The sequence below is a fragment of the Lonchura striata genome, chromosome 3 (genome assembly GCF_046129695.1).
Source record: "Lonchura striata isolate bLonStr1 chromosome 3, bLonStr1.mat, whole genome shotgun sequence".
Lineage (NCBI taxonomy): Eukaryota > Metazoa > Chordata > Aves > Passeriformes > Estrildidae > Lonchura > Lonchura striata.
This window is the reverse complement of record NC_134605.1, coordinates 3,191,970-3,215,492: the sequence shown is the minus strand read 5'-3', so window position 1 is coordinate 3,215,492 and position 23,523 is coordinate 3,191,970. Positions and strand designations below refer to the sequence as shown.

Here is a 23,523-nt window from a genome sequence, read left to right as displayed (position 1 = left end):
TTATAAAACCTTCACTTATTCCCTGAACCTGTTTGAGGGACTCAGATTCAAAGAAAGAAACTGAGAATTTCTAACGAGACAAAATCCTGTGAAAGAGCTGGAGAAGGATGTAAATAATTCTTTATCTCTCTTGTTATTCACATTGTTTATAGTTAAGTTCTATCACTGTGTGTCAAGCACTCTGCACCAATGCTGAGGGTTGTTTTCCCTTCAGAACCAATGGATTTGATCCTTGTGAAGCTCTGTACAAAAGAGCAGTGTATTTTGAATAAATTGGAGTTTTTACTCTCAGCAGCCTTCTAGTCAGAGTCTTTTCATTCCTGTCCTGCCTCAACAGCAACACCTGTTCCCTTGGGCCAGCAAGTATCACTGGCAGAATTTGGACAAAAATGCTGGATATCTTAGGCCAAGGTATACTAAAATAATTATGCAGTGCTTGCTCTATTTTCACTTCTCAACTGGAATGCTCTCCTGAGAAAATATTCATTGGAATGTTTTACTTCTTTTGGAACATAAGCTATTCTTGGGATAATTCCCTTGATTGCTACTGGACTTTATTTTCTGAAAACAGGAAGGGAAATATCCATGTTAAACTTATTTCCCTGTTTCCAGCTCTAACCATGTACAGATCTCATAATTTTCAAGGGCCCTTCCCCAAGTTGTGCAGGGCATGTTATAAGAAAAACTTATGAAAATTTTTCCATTGGACAGTCAACTAACTATAATTAGTGTTTTCCCCAAAGAAAAAATATCTTTAAGACTTCAACTCATATTGTTGATCGTGAGTCACAGGGAAGTAGAGTCTACATTTTCATATTTGAAAGACTTCAAACAAAGTATTTTATAGCATCAAATGATTTTATTTAGCAAAAAAAAAAAAAAAAAAGTTTCATTTTGTTTCTGAGTTTTTGGTTGGAACTTTCCAGATTTTGTTTCATGGTCATTTTTGACGGTTTTCTTCAGTTCCATTAATCTTTCTAAATGAACATCCTAATCCCAGACTTCTGTCAGTCTGAGTCCAGTTTCTAGAGTGTGAAAAGTATGTATCATGCATGTTTCAAAGAAGAATAGTGGAAGACAAGATGCTCCAAAAGAAGCATCTGATGATCAGCCAGGACTCCTCCAGCCAGCCTTCTCCTGGGTAGCTCACTGCTTCCTTCACTTGTCTTCCTAATTGGTTCTGGATGGCTAAAAACAAACTTAAAGGCAGCAGTGCCACTGTGAGGGACTAGAGCTTCTCACAAACAAATCCAGGGGAGCTCAGCTCACTCTGCCTTTTCTGAGAACATCTAAGGAGGCTGAGATTTCATCCAGCCAGAGCAGATTTTCCCGTTCTGAGGAGATGATGCAAGCTGAGTGGTGCAGTCCCTGAAAGGAGAAAGCACTTTACTCATGGTCTAGAATTCACTGCAAACTGAAAAACCCACCCCTTAACCTGAGAAGATGAGCTACAACTGGTATTTTCTTTTTAGTTCCTGGAAGCTAGCAGGTGAAAAACCTGGAAAAGGGGATAGAAATGATTTGGTTTGGGTTGTTATCCCTAAAGATGAAGACTTTATATGGAGCAAGCAACTTCCAATAGGGAGAATTTTTTTTTTTGTTTCATTTCAGAGTTGCCATATGCTATCTCAGTGGAATTTGGGTTTTAATGATGAAGTGGTTTCACTTTCATGTGCCAGCAAGGCTTGGAAGAAAGCTTAAATGTATGAAAGAAATGCAAATTCCAGATTGAGATGGAAAGGTATGAAAAAGAACATTGCTTTTAGCAGTGTGAATCGATCTGACGTCTATTGGTGTCCTGCCATTCATTGCAGAATATTGAACATTTTTGTATAGACAGAGGATGCATTTCTTTAAGGACAGCTGTTTACATGAAAATGTTGTTTGTCAGAAAAATCAACTCAGTGTGGTTTTCTTATTAGCACTGCACTTGAGAAGTGTATGCAAGGTGAATTACCTACTTGACTGGCAAACAATGAATAATTCAGTGGGAGCCAGAAAGTCAAATGAATCTTCCTGAATACTTTCTGTCTGCCTACAAAATAGACAGAAGTGAGAAAAGGGCTGCTTCGGTGATTTAATACTTGCAGCTCTCACACTGAAATGATCTGTCCATCTGAAATAATTTGTGGTCTTTTATAGTATTTAATGGAATAATGTTTAAGTACAGGTTTCAAAGCACACTTCAAATATGGATTATGTGTATTTCACAAATGCTGGAAATAAATGTGTGAAGAAGAGGACCTTTAATTTTGCAAAAGGTCATCCAGCAAAGCAGAGGAAATTCGCAGTATATCTGAGATGCCCAATCTACTGTCTGAAAGAAAAAAAAAAAACCACCACCACCAACAAAAAAACAGAAGTTGGATTACAGCCATTTGTAGTCTTTACAACACCTGGGCACTAAGAAAACTGAGATGAGAACAGTGGGAGAAAAATGAAACCCAAGAGATTAGAGCAGATCCTCTGAAGCCCAAAAGACTTACACAAAGGACAGTAACCTTAAACTGTGATTAGTTGTCTAGTGCTTCCACATGCATGACCTGGAGGTGCAGGAGGAATTACTGTGCTAGAGGCTATCTAAGCATAAAATAATTACACAATTGTATGGAGTCATTTATCCCTAGGTATATTCCAGAACTAGTGATCCTGCCTCTGTTCCTGTCCTTGCTTCCCCATGGCTCATTCCAGCTTTTCCCAGGTATTTCTTTATCCTGGTTAAAAGCAGCAGCAGATGGAGAAAACCTCTCCAGCATTAACAGAGATTTGAACTGACTTCATGCTCAGGAGACTTTAACCTAAATAGTACTTTTTAATTTGCTATTTTCATTCTTTGCTGTCCAGTGAACAACTTGCATTTTGCATAAGCTATGCACAAATTGACTGAATGTGTTTTACTTCATATATCTGACATATACACATTCAATGTTTCCCAGAAGGTAAAATCCAACAGCCCCTTGCCTTTGTATTTTCAGGTGAAAAGCAGCAGAAATTTGGGGAACTGTGTGTCCTTTTGCTACCTTAGACCTGCATTAGACTAATCTACTGACTCCAAACTTGTAATGGTTGGTTGGGGAGGAGATGGTTTGTCAGATGTATCAATGATTTCTTAGCAATTAGGGTTATGTAGGTGTTACAGGCTTTTGCTCTGATATTTGCTCGTGGAAGTTGGAGGTCTCCTGGACCTCAGCAGGTAGGAAGGTGTTATTCAGCTCCTTGCAGTCTTCCTGCCCCAACTGCCAGGAGCATCATCAGGACCAGGAATCTTCTTAGGTCTGATCCCACACTGCAGCACTGCCTCCAGGCCCAGGTTCTGGCATTTGTGAGTGAGTGCATTACACTCTGATGGAGATGGAGAATGAAATGATAAATAGTTTTTGTCCCCTTTGTGAAGTGATTGAAACCTCTTTTAATATGTTTTGCTTGATTAAAACAGCAGCTGCTTGCCCAGACTGACTAGGGGAGCTAATGATTTTGATGAAAGACATGATGAATAATTTGCTTGAGATTTATATGGGGTTTTTTTGCCAAGTCCTGAGTTAAACTGAGAGGAAACATATGAGGGGAGACTATGAGAGAACTTTTTTCAGTTCTGCCTTTATTTTTTTTCTTCTGAAGGTAGACAACAGATAAGGTGTTTTTTTCCTTTTCAGCCCTATTTTATGTAAGGACCTCAGATAAGATTCCTGAGCAATAAAGTGACTTTCAAGGACTGTGTTTTTGTGAGATCTCACGAAAAAAAAGCAAACATAATAACTATCTGCTTCCTTCATTCTTGGCCAAGCCATGACCTCAGTTACATGTTCAGGTAAGGTATGAGCTTCTGCTTTCAGCCTCTCTAAATGTTGCCTGCTTTGGGAATTAATAGAAAGGGGAGAAAAATTGCCTTGGACAGTTTTCATCACCTGTTGGGACCTGTGAATTTTGAGTTCAACCAGAGGGAGGTTTGAACAGTTTTTCTTTAGAGGAATGGTGTTAAAAACAAGAGACAGGCGTTTCTCCGGTTTGCAGCAGTGAAAATCTGAAGCAATCTCACAGAAATGAATAGAGTGTATTTACCCTTGGACAAGAGGAGATGGAACCTGGGTCTTTCCACTGCTGGAGGACTGAATCTTTGCCAAGAAGCTAATGCCAAATGTACACTGTTGTTCCACTGCAGAGGTTCACCTGATTGTTTTTTTGCTGTGGTGTGTCAGAGTTTTAAGAGTTTAAGTATTCCTGCCTCCTCCATCCTGACTGTTTGTTCCTCTGACACCATTCTCACTACTTTTTTTTTTTTGTTGTTGTTGTTACAGTGGCAGCTGGTGTTGGGATAGGGAATGTGATTGCATTTTAAAAAAAGTTCTTTCTAAGCTAAAACATTACCCAGATTTCATCTGCAATTCAGTCCATGGTGAAATGGGGTGAGATGAAACAAGAGAGACTAACAATAATAACTGGGTTGACCTTCCCTGAAACAAAAGTGAGGAATGATGAGGAGCCCTACCCAGAGGAGATAAAGGAAATTTTCAGGCCTTTTCATGGACCCCAGAGGTTTTTTCTGGTCTTTTTTTCAGATTTCCCTGTTTTGCAGAACACTACGATTACCCTCAATCTCATAAAATGATATTTTGAACCAAGACTGTGGCAGTTTCATCCCTCATATAATTCTGCTGTATTGTTGGCATTGCTTTGTTGTTTATAATTTTTCTTTGGTGATGGTTATTTATAGGTACAGCTCACCTTGTCCTTAAAGGAAAGGCCCAGAACAAAGGATGTCATCTCTGATGTCATTGATTAGTGATCACTTGCCATGTCTGTGATTCTGTCATTTAGCACTGGATGTTTTATATTTCTTCAGGCCCAAGACGTGGGACTTTCTATCCTGGTGCCAGTCTAGGCATCTCTTCTTGCCATGAAGTGAATCCTTTTGCTGTAATAGTTTATTTTCCTAAATCTCCCTTTTGTTGCTCAGGGAAGATAGATCTTGAGTGCTTGCCATAACACAAATTAATTCTGGCTTTTTGGAAATATGAAGAGCCCTTAAAAGGGTGTGCAGCAGGCACTGTTAGTATTAATCAGAGATTCATCACTTCTCATATGAGAAATACATTTTCATGAGGGAAGCTTTTCTGTTAAATTTTTATTCTGTGGAAACCATAACATGAATTTGATCTCAAAGTCTGAACAGAGTAATTTCCATAGAATTTGCATGCACATTTTTGATTGCTGGCAGTGGGAATCCTGAGCAAATTATTTTCTTCCATGATCTGCTAAACATTTGTCTCATTGGAAATAAACTAGGAAGAGAAAGAAGTAGACAATGAAGACAGCAGTTTACAGCAGTCTGTGGAAATCTTTGGTGATAGACCAAACCCTAAATATGCTTTTGCTTTTCTCAGTCCTTTGAGGTATGGGCTCTTTTCAATGAGCATGAATAAAGAAGTCCCTATTAATATTAATGCAACTTATGTATGTACACTGGGAGCAAAATATACCCTGAAGTCTAATTATTTTATGCTAATAACTGAACTGAAAAGATACGTCCTTATTCCTGGCCAAAAAAAGCAACAATGGCTTATAGAATTTTCATCAAGATGATAATTTTATCACTTCATTTAAACCAGCCTCTGCTCTGACCCAGTGGGAACTAGGAAATATTCTGGTACCAAAATCCCTGCTGGTGCACATGCAACTGCAAATTAATAATGAGTTTTGTATTCTTCAGGAACCATTTTTCATTGCTCTAGGCAGTGGATAAATAGAGGGGCTTGTGACAACTTCAAACCACTTGGATGACCTGATCCCTTGAAATCAAGGCAGAAACCTCTTTGCCTCTAAGATTTTTGAAAAAAAAAAATTAATATTGCAGATGTGCTTTAGAGAGCGGCTTGGCCAGCAGTCTGTGGGGCAGGCTGCTGGAAAACATGGGCAAGGGTGTAAAAAGCTGAAGTGGGTGTTGAAAAAAACCCATGAAGAATATTCAGACTATGCTTCTGTGTCCCAGTATCAAAGAATGGTTTGGGTTGGAAAGGACCTTAAAGACCATCTAGTTCCAAGCCCCTTGCTGGGCAGGAACACCTTCCAGAAGAACAGCTTGCTCAAAGCCCCCTCCAACCTGGCCTTGAATTCTTCCAGGGGTGGGGATGCCTTGTGCTGCCCTGTCTCTGAGGAGAGTTTCCTCTGGGATGAACCTGACCATATTCATGATTTTCTCAGTTTCACGGGTTTTTTCCTTCTCTGTGGGCTCTGATATGCTTGGGCCAGCTGTGTGTGTCCCCACCACTGCACTGTGTTGGCTCTCCTGCCTCCAGTTTCATATGGGATGCAATCCCTTTGTCAAGTCACTCATCATCTGGTGCCTCTCTTGTCAAGAAAAGAACTGTAGGCTTTTGCTGGGGGCATATGGGTTCCATATGCTGCTCAAGCTGAGCACTGGACATTTCAGGAGTTCAAGTGCAGAACAGTATTGTTCTGCCAATGGATGGCAGCCAGATTCTGGGGTGAGGTGGGAAAAGTGCCCTGATGTGCCCAGCAAGCCCTGCAACTGCAGCATGCAAGGCTGTGATGCCCTGTGAAGGCTGACCTAGAACAGAGACTGGACAAAGCTTAAGAATAAAGTAGCTATTGATTAAAGGTCTCAATGGATATACCTTGGGCAGTCAGGGCTACACCCAAGATGAACCCAAAAATGGTCACAAAATGGATGACTGGTCATGGGGTCTCACACTTTTATAAGTTCTGGTCCATTTGCATTTTGGAGTTAATTGTCTAATTACAGCTTTAGCCCATGGGATTTCTTGTTTTTCTCTCTTCAGTCCACTGTTTATGTTCTTGGGAATGAGATTGGGATTGGTTGCCCTTGGGTCCCCAGCTAGAGAAGGAATTGTTTTGCCTCCCTACTATGTGAAGAGAGCTCAGTATCCCCTAGTATGAAACCCAGAGCCACACACTAAAGCAGAATAGAATCTGAACAATATAAAAGCTAAAACCTGCATCAGCTGGAAGTGAAAGAGAACATCTGACAATTAAAAGACAGGGTTCTGATGTACAAGGGTCAAGCACGATCCTTTGAAAGTATCAAAACAAAATCTAGTTTGGTAAAGGCCAGAACAGTAGGACTCTAGCTGTTTCTTTCCTTTTTGTAAGCCAATCCCTTACTTGTCATTTCCCCCCACCTTTCCTCTTATTACATAAATTGTTCTCTAGAAATGATTCTGTTTTGATGGTTTCTGTGTGGCAGATGGCCTGTCCCTGGCAGCAATACTCTCCTAGCCCAGTGCTGTAGAGCAGTGATACATAAACCTCTGCTGATTTAATTAATGTGGTTGGTGATGGGGATCCATAAACCACTGAAATAGTGTAATTGCAACCTGCACAGCTCAATCAATAGAAATCATCAGTAGCTTCCTACTTGGCTGGGAAAGGCAGGGATGGGAGCAAGCTCCCATGTCTTTTCTGTCATGTGTGTTTTGGTAATTAAGTAGCTGTGAGCAACTGCTCTGCTTTTGGTTGCATGAGCAGATACGTGAATGTCAGCAGCAGCCTAATTGCAGTTTTCCCTTTGTCAAAAGACTGGCTGGCTTCTGTTTTGTGTCTGGCTTCTAGTTATGAAATTTGCTCAGAGAAGACATTGTGCAGCCCATGCACTATCCACTAGACAGCACTTTAGGAAATCAGTGCTCTGCAGGTTTTTAATCTTGTTTCCACTGCAGTAGCAGCAGAGCTCTGAAGGTGTTACAGATGGCCAAGAAAGGCTCACTAGTATATCACTACCACTCATGTGAACGTTGAGGTTTAAGTATTACAGGTTTTAAACACTAGAATAAGCTTAGACTTCTCTGGCAGCTGTTGCTGTATCACTCCAGGCAGGCAGCTCTGTAAAAATAGCCTTTTTTTCTTTATTAAAGCCAAATGGATCTTCTGCAGTTGTCATTAGCACCTGGCTGGGAGGTGTTGCCAGCAGTGGGATGTAATCCCTCCTAGAAACCTGCCAGCATGGTGCAGGGAGGACCTGAATCAGGGCAGGGAGCTCAGGAGATGCTGCAGGAGGCGTGTGTGCCTGGCTGGTGTCCTTCTCTCTGTGCAGAAGTGTTCCCTTCGTGGCAGCCAAAACCAGCCCTTCTCAGCTTCAAACTGCATCGTTTGCTCACAGAGCAGGAAAAGCAGGGAAGGGAAAAGTTGTATTTAGCAGTGACAGTGCAGAAGAGGTTACAAAAGAGATTAATTACATTCTTCAGGGAACTCTGAGGGTTGCAGCCAGGAAAACACAATTAGAAGGCACTTGGTGTGCTTTCTGAAACCAGTTTTGAGAAAGCCTGGATTCTGCATGGTGGAGCCAACTTTTACTTCACTGTCACCTCCAGACTCCAGGTTTGAGGACCCACAGCTAGTTTTAAATAATTCTTTTAAAGCAGACTTTCTTAAATTAATTTAGGTCAGATTGATTTTCAGTTTAATTCATGCACTGCATGTAGGACAGCATCACTGACACTAGTCTGCCTGCCTTCCCTCCCAGGGCTGTGATCTCGTTTTTATTCTGGAAGCTGCCCTTCAGCTGAGATTCTGGCAGCAATTTTGCTACTTCTGGATCCAGTGAGGCCCAACTGCTCAGAAGGAGCAGAGGAAGCTGAAGTAAACTTTTACTCTAAGCTCCAGGCACAGGGGAAGTCCCCTACAGGTCCTCTATGGTTCCCATGACTGAGTGCTGTCATTGGGTTTGGGGGTCAGCTGTATAAAAATGTCTGGGTTTTTGACTCAGAAGCAGTTTAGAAATGGAGTACAGATGAAGAGCAAAACAAATGATTATAAAGGACAGGGTAACAAGCAGCTCTTCAACGAGTGGGGCATTAGGGAGGATTTCCTGTAACATGGACACAAGGGTAATGTGTGCCAGTAATTCTGTGAGAGAAAATGCATATTACAATTTTCCAAGCAGATGGTCCAAGGTGAGTGATGAGCTATTTAGATGAAATTTGAGTGGGAAGGAGGCTGTGGAGAATGAAGTGGAAGTATGATGAGTTATAGCAAAGGTCAGAAGCTGACTTCTAATTGCAGAATCTCTTTGGAGACCAGGGGGTGTATTTTCAGCATATGCTGCAGACTTAGTTTAAGACTTCATCCTGCTGACTCAGTTTCCCTAAAATTTACCTCCACAGGTGTATTGCAAAGCCCTTCTAATCTGTCCATATGGAATACAATGAAACAATGTCTATAAAGCAAATTTGCATCTTTACAAAGGAAATACATTAAGTTAGAGGGGAAGCTGCTACAAGTGGTGCTTCATGACTCCAAATGTGTCTGGGCATTAGCACAAATATTCACACATTTACAAGAAGTCTCTTCTGTGTTAGGGTGAGTCAAGAGACATTTCAACAAAAAGAATAACTTTATATTTTAGTTGAGTCTTACCGTAAAAACCAAATTCAGCAGGTTTTTCTCCAAGTGGTATTTTCTCACAGTCCCCACATATCTGAAGACTTGCTTTGGGAAATAAGTTAAAATCAACAGAGTTAAAGAAGTCTTTAGCCTATGAACAGTCCTGTTCTCTTGGGATGTAACAGATATTCATTGCTTGTGTGGAAGCAGCTACTGTCCTAAGAGAATCACTAAAAAGGAGGTTATATAAAGGTGGATTGTGTAGTACATACCTCCTTATAGGACCAGTGAGTTATGGAGTAGGAGGCAAGTCCATTGCTGGGTGAGCACCCTGGGGTATAAGAAATGGTGCAAAGTTACAAGTGATGACAGAGAGAATAAATAAAATAGAAGATTCAGCATCATATGAGCATCTCTCTTCTTTGCACAGACACAGCCAGAAGGTTTGCAATCTTAAATGTGATCTGGGCCTGGTTCCCATTTAAACTAAAACACTTTTTATACCACAGAGAGGCTGTAAATATAACTTAGAACTACTCTGGTTATCACCTCAAAGATTGATAGTGTTCTTTTTAATAAATAAAAATCACGCTACAAAAATATTTCTGCTGTTGAGGAAGAATAATAATAATAAGAAGGAGGCAGGTTTGTTTTTTTCCCAAGCATAAAGTTTTAAGAAAGTCATATCTGCAATACATGGCAAAGGAATATAAGATAAAGTTTCTGCAAGTCACAGTTTTCCTAATTTTACAGCTAGGTAGGATCTGCAGTTGATAATGACCTATATACACAAGGCCAAATTTTCTTTTCTGTCACCAGGCATGCTGTTTATACCCACACTGAGGGGTGAATATTCAGATTTATTTGGAAAGGCTGATTGTTTCTTTGACCCATGTAACTGGTGAGACAACAAAGTACAAAATTTACCCATAAGCTGCTGATAAAGTGTCCCTGTGGTTTGCAGTCTCTGCATATCTACTGGAAAGAGAAATGTATAGTTATAGCCCAGCTCCAGGGAATTTCTTTCTTATAGACATCTTTGATTTTGTAACTGAAGTGACTATCCTGCTATCTTGGAAGAAGACATGGGAGAAAGTATAATTTACTTTGTCTTTTTTTGGTATTATGTAGAATAAGAAGAAGTTTTTCATTCCTTTGGAAACTTCTTAAGATTTCAGAAATGCTGCTCTTGCTCTCATGCTGGCTTGTTTAAGCAGTGGGAAAAAAAAAAAAAAGGAAACAGATTTCTGAGAATAGCCAGCACCTGTGGTAGTGTAGATCCTGATATGCCACTCCTGCCCAACTGAAGAGAAAGCAGAGATGTGAACCAGTTTGCTTGTTCTTCAGGCATTGCATAGAATATCAAGATGTGCAGGGCTTTTTCCTCTCTCTGAGTGTTTCCCCTTAATAAATTCTACTCCAGGGCAAAAAAAAATCTTGTCAAAGAGGGCATGATCCCATGAAAATTCCTGTTTTACCAAATTGGCATTTTCCATTGTAGACCATCCATACTCAGCATTGATTTTCCATTGCAGCTTGACCAGCTCACTTGCATTTCAAACTAGAAGCTGGAGGAGCTATTGATTGCTTGGCTGAGCAGGTTGAATATGATCTGCAGTCTCCTCTTACACATTGATTCCTTGTCTCTTTACTCTCTGCATCCTGAATGTCACTGAACTGTGAGAGGCCTGCTAAATGGACAAAAATATTGATTTCCTTTCCCCTTCTTTTATTTTTAAAAGCTCCTTATTTACCAAGAGCTGAACTAATATCAGCAAAACAAAAGATAAAAAAGGCAGAAGGATGGTAGTTTTTGTGTATTTTCTAAAAAAACATATGAACTTGGTTGAAACTGGAGTCCTTTAAGTTGTGTTTTCATCAGGAAAGGTTATCTGCCTGTGTGAAACCTTTGAACTCAGGCTGTTCAGCTTCATATTTTACTATTGTCTGATTGGTGATTAACTTCTGGGGTTGGTTCCCTACACTGCTGTACCTCTAGTGTTAGGATTTTCTGTGATTTTTGCAGAGAAGTTAATGAGCAGTCCCAGCTATGCCAGGTTTTAGTGCAGAATGCAACCAGTAAGTCTTTTATCATTGTACAGTGTTTTGTTCCTGTTTTGTTCACCCACAGGTGTGACACATTGCAATAGCAAGTTGAGAGGGACAGAGGAAAAATTCAAGGAACATAAGCTGGAGTCAAATAAAAATGAGGAGACATGCCAAGAGGGATGACATTTTAGTATCTGCTGTTGGTCTGTGTAAGCTTAGACATGTTTGGGATGGCAAATGGGGCTGGTTACAGGCAGGGTAAAACTAGAACTGGTCCAGAACATCCAAGTGTGATCATAAAATACTCAGGAGGTCCTTGTTATCCAGTGGCATTGTTTCAACTAGTAACAAAAAAGTAAAAGCAAGGTAGAGGGATGGCTAAAAACAATGAAAAATAACTATTTTACAGGGAACATTACTTTTCCTATAAATCAAAGTAATTATCATGTTGTCTGTGCTTATTGTTATGAAAATAACCATTTAAAAATGCATAAAGAGTGATACAAGTATTTTGTGGAACAAATTTTGAAATATTTGAAATTGAAAAAAAATGAAATATTTGAAATTGAAAAAAAAAATCTTCATGTGTCCTTCGCTTAGAAGTGGTGGGGAAAGGTCTGTTGATAAACTCCCAGATTTCTAAGGATTTGTGTTCTAACACGGGATTTCTGCTGTAACAGAAATAGGGTAAGTCCCTGTACAAAACACTCCCCAGGGTACAGCTGGGGAGACCCTTGAGAAGCTGTTATGAATAATCCTTCAGAAACATCTACATTTAGCAACAGTGTCTTGTTGCTAGGTATGGAGAGATCCATGAGAGCCTTTGAAAGTCATTAGTTTGCTTGAGAGGAGCAGTTCTCATTTTATTAGTAAGAATTGGATGGTCAGTGACACTCACAAGCCCCCTGATATCCCTGCTCAGAAACTTTGAAACCGAGCAGATGGATCCAAGTCTGTCACAACAAAAGGCATCAATTTTCTGCATTGCTGTGTGTGATGGGGTGAGCCTGGTCAGATGCCAGGCACCTGCCAAAGCCTGTCACTCCTCTCCAGAGCTAGATGGGGAGAGAAAATATAACAAAGGAGGGTTCATGTGTTGAGATATGGACTGGGAGAGATCACTCATCAAACATCATGGGCAATACAGGCTGTAGGTAGAGATATGAACTGAATTTATTACACTAACCAAATCAGAGCAGGATTATGAAAAGTAAAATGAACCCTTAAGAACACCTCCTCTCCACCCCTCCCTCCTTCCCAACTCTACCTCCAGCTCCAGCAGTGCAAGGAGACAGGGAATGGGGTTATGGTCACTTCCTCACCTGCGCTTTCTTTGGTTGCTCAGGGAGGAGTTGTGGGGACCCTCCCACTGGAGACTTCTCCACCAACTTCCAGCCTGAGCCCATCCCATGGGAAGAGTCCTCCCCAAACCTCTGCAGGGTGGGGTCACTTGCAGGGGGTGCAGTCCCTCAAGGACAGGCTGCTCTAGCGTGGGCTGGTTACACTTCATTTATAGAAATGAGCTGTCCCCATCACCATTTAAAAGTGATTCAATTTTGCTTTGTTCATCTGACTTGTTGCAGTTCAATTAGATCAGTACTTTCTTTTTGCTATTACTTTATTCAGTGCTATTACTTTTACTTGAGTGGAGAGTCACACAAAAAAGGGTTACTTCGTGGCTTTAACAAAAATGTAGAATGTGAGATGGGTGGTCCTCTCTGGCATTTTAGTTCTTAAATATATATACCTCTCGTGATACAGATGGAGTGGATAGTAAAATTAAATGTCTTTGTCTAAGTAAACTTAGAAATCAAAGGTGAAAAATATATACTCAGTAACTGTCCTGGTTTTAGCAGCAGAGGGATGTAATTTATGGACAATACCCCTAAAACTCCTGTATGTACATGCTGTCCCATTCTCATAACTTTCTAAAGGGTTTGTCACCAAAACTGTGGGAAAAACAAAAACCCTCTAACAACATTTTTAATATTAGCAAGACAAGGCATTACTTTATTATCTGGCCAAGATATATCACAGAAATCATCTCATCCACACATAGCCTGAGTGTGCAGAGAGAATCATTCCATGACACATGACATTTACTAGATTTTTCATATTTTTTATACAGTCAAAACTCATAGAAATAAAATGGGTCAGTGTTCATTTGTCTAAAGTTGTGTAGTTTTTAGTACTTGGTCTCGAATTGATCCAGATTTCTTTGCTTCTGATGTTAAGCAGGTCTTCATTCCTTGATTTTCTTACCCATCTTTTCTGGAGGAGATGTCTCCAACTCTGCCAGTCTGGGGTAGATGTTCATAGATGGCCGCTGGTGGCCTTTTATCTTTTGGGCTATTCCCAGTCTGTTGGGATGTTAAGTTCATCAGACCTCACCTAGAGGAGCAATGCCTTGGAAAAAAACTTAAAATTCTTTTTCCCCAGGCAAAGGCAAACAAACGCCCTTGACTAAAGTTATACCAACATTTTTAATCTGGTATGTTTTCCAACAGGCTGCAGGTGCAGATCACTGGCTCAGCTGAACTTTTCTGTCTCTCTCTTTTGTTGCCACCATGATTCTGTGGATATGATAAATTAATGCTGCCAGCAGTCAGCACAGCATTCCACTATCTAAAGGTGGCTTGGTGATGCCTTTGTGCATCTGGACATGTTGTCCCAAGGGATGCTGATCTTCAGTACAGTTTATAGGGCCTGAGTCCAGCCACCAGCCTGACTTCTTCAAAAATGCAGGATATCAGTTTCCTCTTCATCTTCAGGAACAGACCTGTATTAACCCTGAGGCTTTAGAGAAAAAAGAACCATTACTTCCTGTGATCGATCAACTCACTGCTGTGTGCTTGTTGGTTTTTAAATCCCCTATCATGCCTATTCGATGTCATCAGTTGGGACTGCCTTCTTCCTCTGGAATTTGATTCAAATTCTCCTGTTCTGAAGTTCTTGGTATTTGAGGTTCAAGTTGTGGGTACTGTTCCACTTTCATACACCCACTGGTATAATTTAGCAAATCGGTCATTTATGCTCGATATAACAGAGTCATTTAACTGCAGGATCTCATTGGTGCAATTAACCCTGTTCCTTTAAAATTAGTAGCTGATTGTCTTGGCATTCATGGGAGCAGAGAGCACAGTAAAGTGCTGCACAGTAAAGTTCCTGGCCCTTCCAGAGCAGTACTGCAGTCAATCGATTATTTTGTTAATTGGTTCTGCATCCAGTATCCTGCTGGTTTATTATCATCCAAGTGATTGTATGCACCATGCACAAGTACAAGTATGGTAAAAATCAATAGTTGAAGCATTTTCTTCCTTGTAAAGAAAGCCATCCATGGGCTACCTTTGATACATGACCTTCATTCTTCTTGCAACGCAGCTAGTCACTTCATCATAATTTAGCTCTATGCTAATAAAGTAGATGAGCAGGTTCTGATCTGTACTTAAACTTGTATCCTAATTAGAAAGGAAGAAATTACTTAAGAATGAAACAAAGGCTGTTATTGTAGCTAAATAAGCCTAATTTTGAGATGGCAAAATTCACGCTATTTTTGTAAGAAAATCTTATTGTTTCACTAGGTTCTAATAAATATCATACTTCACAGGCTTGAATCATTTAGTGACTGTTATCAAAAACCTGAGTCCTATGAATGTGCTTTTTCTGCTTCAGTTAGAGAAACAAGGATTTAAAAGCTGGTGTGAGGTTGCATTGTGTGTGGGATTGAAGGCTGGGTTCCACAAGCAGATGGGGTTATGGATGCTACAAGATGAGAATGTTTCCAGTACTTCCCTACTGTTGGACACAAAAACATCTTCTCTCTTGTTTCTGAAACCTTGATGTGGTACTTGATGTATTACTGGGGAAGCCTACTCTTCTTTCAGAAGTAGAATCAGCTGCAGTTCCTCTCCTGATCTAGACTAGACATGAAAGCAGAAATTTCCTTCTTGGGAAGAAAAAAAAAAGCATTTTTCTACTGTAGGTACCCAGTTCTCAAGAAGATGAGGATTGTGCTGAGTCAGCTGTGTGCAGCCCTAAATGGGCAGTTTTTCACCCAGATCACTGGATCTGCATTATCATTTTCCAAGTTTGCTCTTTGGGGATCTTTTTTTTTCTGGAATGTATGGATGTTACCTGTTCTTGGGCTCATTGCTTTCTAGACCCATCTTTGTGAGGAAAAAGGCAAGTTCTTACCTTGTGCTGGTTAAGATCACGCTGCAAGGCAGCTGACTAAGGTAATTTGTAGCTCATGGAAAAAGCTACCAAGACCTTTTCAAAAAATTTCAATTCTTTTTTTTTTTTTTTTTTTTTTTTTCCCCCACAAAAATGCCTGATCTTTCCCTGATTCAATTGTATGACTTACAGTCATTTGCAAATATGAAGAAACCCCCTTCATTTTTTGTGGCGAAAAAGAGGTCCCAGAATTTCTGAGACTGTTCTGTCTGTGGATGGTGGCATCCTGTATGCCCTTTCTCCAGGTGAAACATTCAGAAAACAGCCTGCAGAGTGGTTTCAGTTCAGTGAAGATTATTCCTCTTTGAGGGGTGTATTTCCATGTCTCAGGAAATTATAATTTATATATTTTGCTATTGTCTGATTGATGATGAGCTTCTGGGGTGGTTTCCTAAATAGCTGTACTCCTAGTGTACAGCTAAAAAACACATTATGTGTGCAAAATATACACTATGTTGTATTGTAAAGATGGAACAAATCAGACAAACGAGATGATACTGGAGAGGGAAAACAGGCTGTGCTATTTCTGCAGATTGCTCCCTCTCTTCCTCTCCTGTCTTAAAAGACAAGCCAGGCCTCCCCAGCATTGCTTTTTAATTAGTAGCAATCCCTTTCTACTTAATCCTAATTCAGGCAGGTCCTGCAGAGGCAGCAAGCTTACGTGGGAGCACAAATGCTTGAAATCTTTTTCTCTGGCATCCCTCTGCATGAGGCTTGTCTCCTGTTCCTAATTATGTTCTCTGGTGACAGCTTGGGGTTTGCAGTGCAAGCAGAGAGGCAGGGGTGAGGAGGCAGAGTGGCAGGTGTTGTTTTGTCTCCATGGCATCACTGAGCTTTTTCTCAATTCTGTCAAGCACTGCTCATACCTTTCCTTACTGTGTGCAGCCACCTGGTGCCACAAAATGCACCTTGTGTGGCTCCTGCTTAGTCACTGTCCCCTTACCAGCTTCTTTCATATTAAGTTTTTTTTTTCTTTACTTGCCATCTGTTCCACTTTTAATCAACCTGCACAAGTCTTGGGAGCACACGTATAAATGGAAGCATCAATTTAGTGTTTTACCACTTGGTGCCTTTAGTTAAGGAGATAAAATTCATACAAATATATTGTTAGAAACCTTTGACACACAGCTGCCTTTTCAGGCCATGCTGTGCCCCATCCTGCTCTCTGTGAATTAGGTTTTTTGGGTTATAGTGAAACAGTAGAGCTGTAGGAAATAGAGGAAAACAGCTTTTAGCCCCCATCAGTTAGATCCCAATTTCATCTCTGTCACAGACACCTCACTGAGCACTGTCTTTTATGCTCATGCTTTAATTAACTGAGACAGAAAGATGCCTCCAAGAATGATTCAACTGTCCTAAGGTCTGATTGAACCTTTGGATTAATTTCTCCTGTGTTGATTTTGACTGACACTATATATAAAAGTTGCTATGACACAGCAGAGTAATTCATATGTTTGCATTTTTAATCTGAAATGCCAAAGTCATGCATATAGAAGTTGTTCTCTGAGTTATTAGATTTATTTAATAACCATGGATTCTTTTCAAGAACACACGTAAGTAAATGTTAGGGGCTCTTACTGCCTTCTTGCTGCACTTAAACATGTATTTAATGCTTTTAAGCATTCCTCTTTGATCAGGAAGGCTAGATTTTTTAATTTTTTCCCCCTTTTTTTTTCTTTTTTTACAATTAAATGTTAGTACTCCTCATCTATCTCCTTTCCACGTTAGGCTAAAGAGGGCAAAATGAGTATGCCAAAGATGACAGCACCTTTTGCAAGGTCTGTGAATATGTTAGCACATATTAGTACATATTACCACTCCAGCTACAGCCACTGCTGGTCTCCTTTAGGAAGGCTCTTTTGCATGGGTCCAAATAAGCTGGTTATGGTCTGGCATGTGAAGCTCCAAAGATGTTTGCATATTTAACTTTTCTTATAGTCTACAGTGCTTCCTTAAATTTTTTTTTGGATTTGCATAAAGAAAAGGATTTCTGAAAACCTGTGATGACTTGTGTTTTATAACCTGTATTTTAATATCCTGTACTTCAGCCAGTGTGGTCAGTTTAGTGGCTTTTTTGCCATATAGTTCTTGCCAATATATTGATTTAGCGCTTATTTATTGCAAGGATAATCCATGAAAGTAGATCACTTTACAAGACATTTTTGAGAGCTTCAGAAGTATGATGAAAGCTCACAACACCAGATTCTTTTCCTCCCAGAAAATTTCTTTGGCAGTGTCCTGTCCTGCTGTAAAGAGGGGAGTTGGGGGGATTATTTTTGATAGATTTCTCAGACCAGAATAAAATGACAAGGCTGCCAGCACATGTACAGCCCCTATAGGAATCCTTCACCTCATGTGTAATGTTGAAGCATAAATAATCAGATTGTCCCTCCCTATCAGGCAGGAAAAGTTATCTAATGATCTAATAATGCCCTGGAGAAAAATCTGAAAAAGTAGAAGTGTGGCTGAGACCTGCTTTGTCATTTTGTCAAATGTCTACAGCTTGGAGTTGTGACATATTTGGGATTTGTTAAATAATTTCAGCTTCTATTTTGGTGGCAACAAAAAAAATAAAACTGTGGCAAGAGGGCTCATGAGAATAGTGATGCCTGGAGAGGGGCTCAGTTTTATGCTCATTGTTTGGTGTCTAAAACATGTTCAAGCTGAGTTTTTTTCTCCAGTGTTGGAATCTGAGGTATTGATGATTCTGAGATTGTAGAAAGTCTCTGTCTTTCTGCCCCGCTGCCAAAGCAGAAGCCATAATTGGTCTGTGCTGGTTTCCAGGTTGTTTATTCTGTTGATCTCTCACATGTTCTGCTGCCCTGCCCAGCTCTGTCCTGCAGGGCAGCGTGTGGGGCTCTGCCCTCAGTGGGATGTGACAAACATTAAATACCAGAAACTCCCTGGGCTGGATTTATAATAACGTGCCAATATCTGTCACCTACGTTGGACAGTGTGTCCCCAGCCTGAACCAACAGAAAAATGCCAACACCACAGTGAGACATGGAGGGCATGAAGAAGGAGAAAAAGGACAAGGCACACCCAATTTCCTCCATCTTGTCCCTTTTGGACCCCTTATCTAGAATCCTAAAATTTTACTTTTGCACCCGTGCCACACTTAATTATTATTTATATCAAACACTCAGAGCTGGTAATTCATGCTGTAAGATTGAAAACTCTTTTCCATGAACAGAGATCACAGACAGTGTCTCTGGGGGCTCTGTCCAGGGGGGTTCCTGACCCCTGCCAGGGTCCCAGACCTGCCAGGGCAGCCAGAGGGAAGCTCTGGATTCCCACACTCCAGGTAGGATATTCCTACCTGGAATATCCAGGGGGGAGTCTCTTCCCCTCACAGATGTTGCAGCAGTCCTGGAGCTTTCTACCTCTTTGTGAATTCTGACTGGAATCAGTGCCTGGTTTAGAAATTGCAAATGAATGACACAAACACAAATAGTGTGTTTTCATAATCCTTATTGTGGGACACAGATTCAGTCAAAGGAAGAAACTGAGAGTTTCTAGCCAGGCAGAGGCCTGGGAAAGAATTGGGAAAGAATGTAAATAATTCTTTATCTCTCTTGTTGTTCACATTGTTTATAGTTAAGTTCTATCACTGTGTGTCAAGCACTCTGCACCAATGCTTTGGGTTGTTTTCACTTCAGAACCAATGGATTTGGTCCTCACAAAGCTCTGTATAAAAGATCAGTGTATTTTGAATAAACCAGAGTTTTGCTCTCAGCAGCTTCTGAGTCAGAGTCCTCTCATTCCCGTCCTGCCTCGACAGCAACACCTTATCACTGATGAAAAGAAATTTTAAAAAAAAGCTTTTTATCTGTGTTGAGAATGCTGAGGTAAATATGTAAAAATTAACCCTTCCAGGTGAGGAAAGCTGTGCAGCAGGAGGGCTTCATCAGAAGGAAACGAGGATACAGAGACATCAATGACATTGACATCAACATGAACGATCCTTTATTTACAAAGCAGTGGTACCTGGTAAGTGCAGAGACAAAATCACAGTAATCACAATTAAGTCATTGTCATTCCAGTCGTTCTGTGTAGTTACAGTGTTTCCCAACAGTTCTTTCCAAATGCAGCACTTGGGAATGGATCCAAGGCTCTTTTGTGTTGGTTTTAATTGTACCCCTTTTATACTGGGAAGATCCAGCATATTTCAAGAGATAAATTTCATTTCAGTCAACGGAAAGGTCCTTAGAAGGCTTGAAAGAGATCTGTATTGATGTCCTGTGGGCATTGCTGGTGTGCTGATGTGGCCCCTAGAACTCATGTATTTGAGCTTTTGCCAGGAAAAATATTGTTGTAGAATTATAATTAAAAAATTATAATGCATTTGCTAGTAAAAGTAAAAGCTTTTCTTTTCTTATGGAAATTTGAATGTAATTTGTCAAAAAAATAACACCTGAAAACTGATGAATTTTGGCTTAAGCTAATGTCAAAGGAAATTAATATTTTGCTTAATTGTTTCAATTTTTCTGTGTCATATTTTTAGAGCGAGAAGTCTTTAATTATGAAAGAAAAGTTATATTTTTACTTTGAAATGAAATTATTTTTAAATTTAAAATATTTATAAAGTAATTCTGGTCAGTTTTTTTGTTGCAACATATTTATGATGAAATACTCAGTAAATTCAGTACTGCCTTGTTAACTTAAGAAGGATATTTTTACTTAAGAGTAATGTTTCTTCCTCTTAATCCATCTCTTATGTTTCATGAATCCATCCAATGTGGCTGCAGGTTTCTTTTTCCTGAGGCAAAAGTTTTAAAATGAATTGGAGGGACATTAGCATGAATGGGATTTTATCCTTGATGAAAGTGAAGGTTAATTAATTTATTTTCTGGTAGTTAATCAAAATGTTGCAGTCTTAAAAATAACAAAAATTTAGGAAGCTATACAGTAGATCTCTGCTTTCAAGAAATACTATTTCCTGCTCATAAAAAATTCCTCTGTAAAATCAGTTGGTCTAACTTTTTTCCTGAATTAACCCACTGACTGACATGTTAAGTGGAAAAGTCCTTTTTTGGGGTCCAAAAGGATCAGTGTTTAACCAAATCTTATAAACCACAGAAAACTGAATTTTGCCAGTGTTGGGTTTTTTCAGGTATTGGTGTTTTGGTGGTTATTTTGTTGTTGTTTTATTTTTTTTACAGCTGCATTATTGCAGTAGATATGATTATGGACAGATGCATACTCCAAAAACATATGGAATATATTTTCTGTACCAAAGATGCATGCAGAGACATAAAGGAAAAAGCAGTGGCTGTGGAAATATGTCAGTCAAGTAAAAAAAGCTATTTTTTTTTTTTTTTCACTGATGTACTAGATTAACACTGGTCAAGCAGATGGGACTCCTGGACTTGACCTTAATGTAGCTGAAGCCTGGGAGCTGGGATACACAGGGAAGGGAGTAACCATAGGAATTATGGATGATGGTAAGTGAAGACTGAGTACTAATTTAATACTTCTAAGTAGACTTTTTTCATGTAATTGAAGTTTAAAAAAAAGATTAAAAAGTAATAATCAATTGCTTGTAGTGTTGAGACTACCAGCCTTCGTAAATACTTTGAGATCTTCAGGGAAAATATGATACAAAGATGGGGTACTGAAGAATGGATATCCAAGCATTAAAAATAGTCTGGAATTATCACTCAGATGTCTTCCAGGGCACACTGTAATGGCATTAAACCTAAGGAGAAATTCCCCTTGACTTCTGTAGGAGGAAATTGCTGTGCAAAACTAAGAAAATGTTTTTTGAATTACATTATTTTCAAAGTCATCCTTGATAGCTGAAATAATTAAACACTTCCATGCTGAATTTCAATGAAGATCTGCATATTAGATATATTGCTAGTTTCACACTAAATTCAGGAAAGATGAAGATAAAAGGTACAGTTGAAGTTACAGCTCTTCTACTTAGGGGTTCTTGCTGAAGTACAGGAATTCCATGCAGTCTCTCAACACTCTTCGGAATAAATTTTGCATGTTTTCCTTTAATGAGGCAGAATAAAATTAAAAATAAATAAAATGCCTGTATCCACATATGTTTTCTAGAGCCAGCCAGGATCTGTCCTTACTTATTTCTGTTCCTCACCTGCTTACTTCTATGGCAAGGTTTTGTGGAAGTAAGAAAGTAAACTCAGACACCTGGATTTTAGGAAGAAATTCTTTGCTGTGAAGTACTGTAACAGGCTGCCAAGGGAGGTTGTGGCAGTGTTCAAGGCCAGGTTGGATAAGGCCCTGAGCAACCTGATTTATGTATTGATGAAAGATCAGTCTCATCTGAGAGATGACCTCTTGTGTCCTAATTTCACTCAGGACTTGGCTCTCAGATTAGCAGGGCACGACTGTGATGGGAACCATGGCAAATTATTTGAGCTTTGTGTCAATAAAACTGATGGTCCATCAGATACAGCTTTCAGAGAAGGGAGTAATTTGCCTTATCATTTGTTTCTAGTAACTCTAAAAAAGATGGCCTGAATAACAGGATTCTTCATAGAGATTTTTGTTGTCCATCTACCATTTGGATCAAGGGTCTCCTAAAGCAAATCTACTGCTAAGGACCCTACAGAATGAGAAGTAATCTTTCCATCAGAAAATCCATGATGTTATGGCATTCTCCTTGCAAATAAAATAGAGCATGTGATGGGGAGGTGGTTGGAAAAACAGGATAGAGTGGTGATGATGAAAATGTAGCATGAGATTGGTGGCCATTGCTTTGTATGTTTTAACTGGCTGTGTAATAAGTCATCTTTTCCCAGCTGAGTGTAGATCTGCCACCTCTGTTACACCATCCTCTGGGATTTGTACATTTGCCATGTACAGAAAGATGCCTTGCTATAGAATGAGTATATTACACACTGTTAGAATCTTTAGCATGCTACCAAAATGTGGAGCCTATACACAGGTATTTGCTAAAATGGTTTAATCCACTGTTAAAAGTTCTCTTTCATACATATAATCTGAAATGTTTGCTTTAGTGATCACCCCAAGTCTACTCTAGGTAATTTCCTACTTAGTTTACAATGGTTAAAAATGCTCATTTTTCTATCCTGTACTGTCCAGTGCTTACTAATCTTGTTAGATTTTGTATGCCTTGAGATGACAAAACTCATACAAAGATAAATTGTGATTTAAACCTTGTAAATAAATATGATCTAGTCTACAAAACAATAAACTTTGTCATTCAGCTCACTTTTTCAAATGGCATCTGGATTTTGACATAAATAATTGAAAAGTCCATGTTTAAAAACTGGAATCTGACTTCAATCAGTTGCATTATTCACCATGATTATTTTCCTATGGTTGTAAAGGAATCTTGTTCTGTGATCATTAGAAAATCTTTTTTGAAAGTCTTAACCTTTGGTTTCTGTTCTGTCATTGTCTTATTGCAGGAATTGATTATCTGCATCCAGATCTTGCATCAAACTACGTAAGTCCATGCTGACCTTTTCTGTAAGATGTGGATTTTCTTATTACTGTAGTCCCTCTGGTACAAAATTTTAAATAGGGAGTAGAACAGCAGTACTCCTGATCTTAGTGATCATACATTTTCCATTTAATGAAGCAGACTGAAAATTGGGCTGCCTGTGCAAGGAGTGGAAATGTGACAAGGCTCTTTGTGGAGGAATGACAGTCTTGTGTCACATTAAATAAGCTGCAGCTTGCAATATTGGATTTAGGACAGAAATAAGCAACCTGTGAATTTTCTCTGCTATTAAGATGCAGAATGCCCCTGTCACTTGGAGGGCCATGGAGCTGTGAGCTGTGGCAGGGCATGTATTAGCCTTTGAAACCACCTGGAACTATTTAATTCCTTTATAACAGGTGTTTTGATCTAGTGTTTCACAGCACATGCAGATTGTGTATTCTCAG

General features: G+C 39.6%; 1 protein-coding gene across 1 annotated transcript in view; it reads left to right on the top strand.

The window, feature by feature from the left end:
- Positions 1-23,523, top strand: part of PCSK2 (proprotein convertase subtilisin/kexin type 2) — a 100,571-nt gene that overhangs the window by 31,712 nt on the left and 45,336 nt on the right. Inside the window, exons 3-5 of the mRNA XM_031504219.2 lie at positions 19,516-19,629; positions 20,975-21,083; positions 23,043-23,080. Of these exons, the coding sequence (XP_031360079.1) occupies positions 19,516-19,629; positions 20,975-21,083; positions 23,043-23,080 (261 nt within the window). The remainder of the gene's footprint in view (positions 1-19,515; positions 19,630-20,974; positions 21,084-23,042; positions 23,081-23,523) is intronic.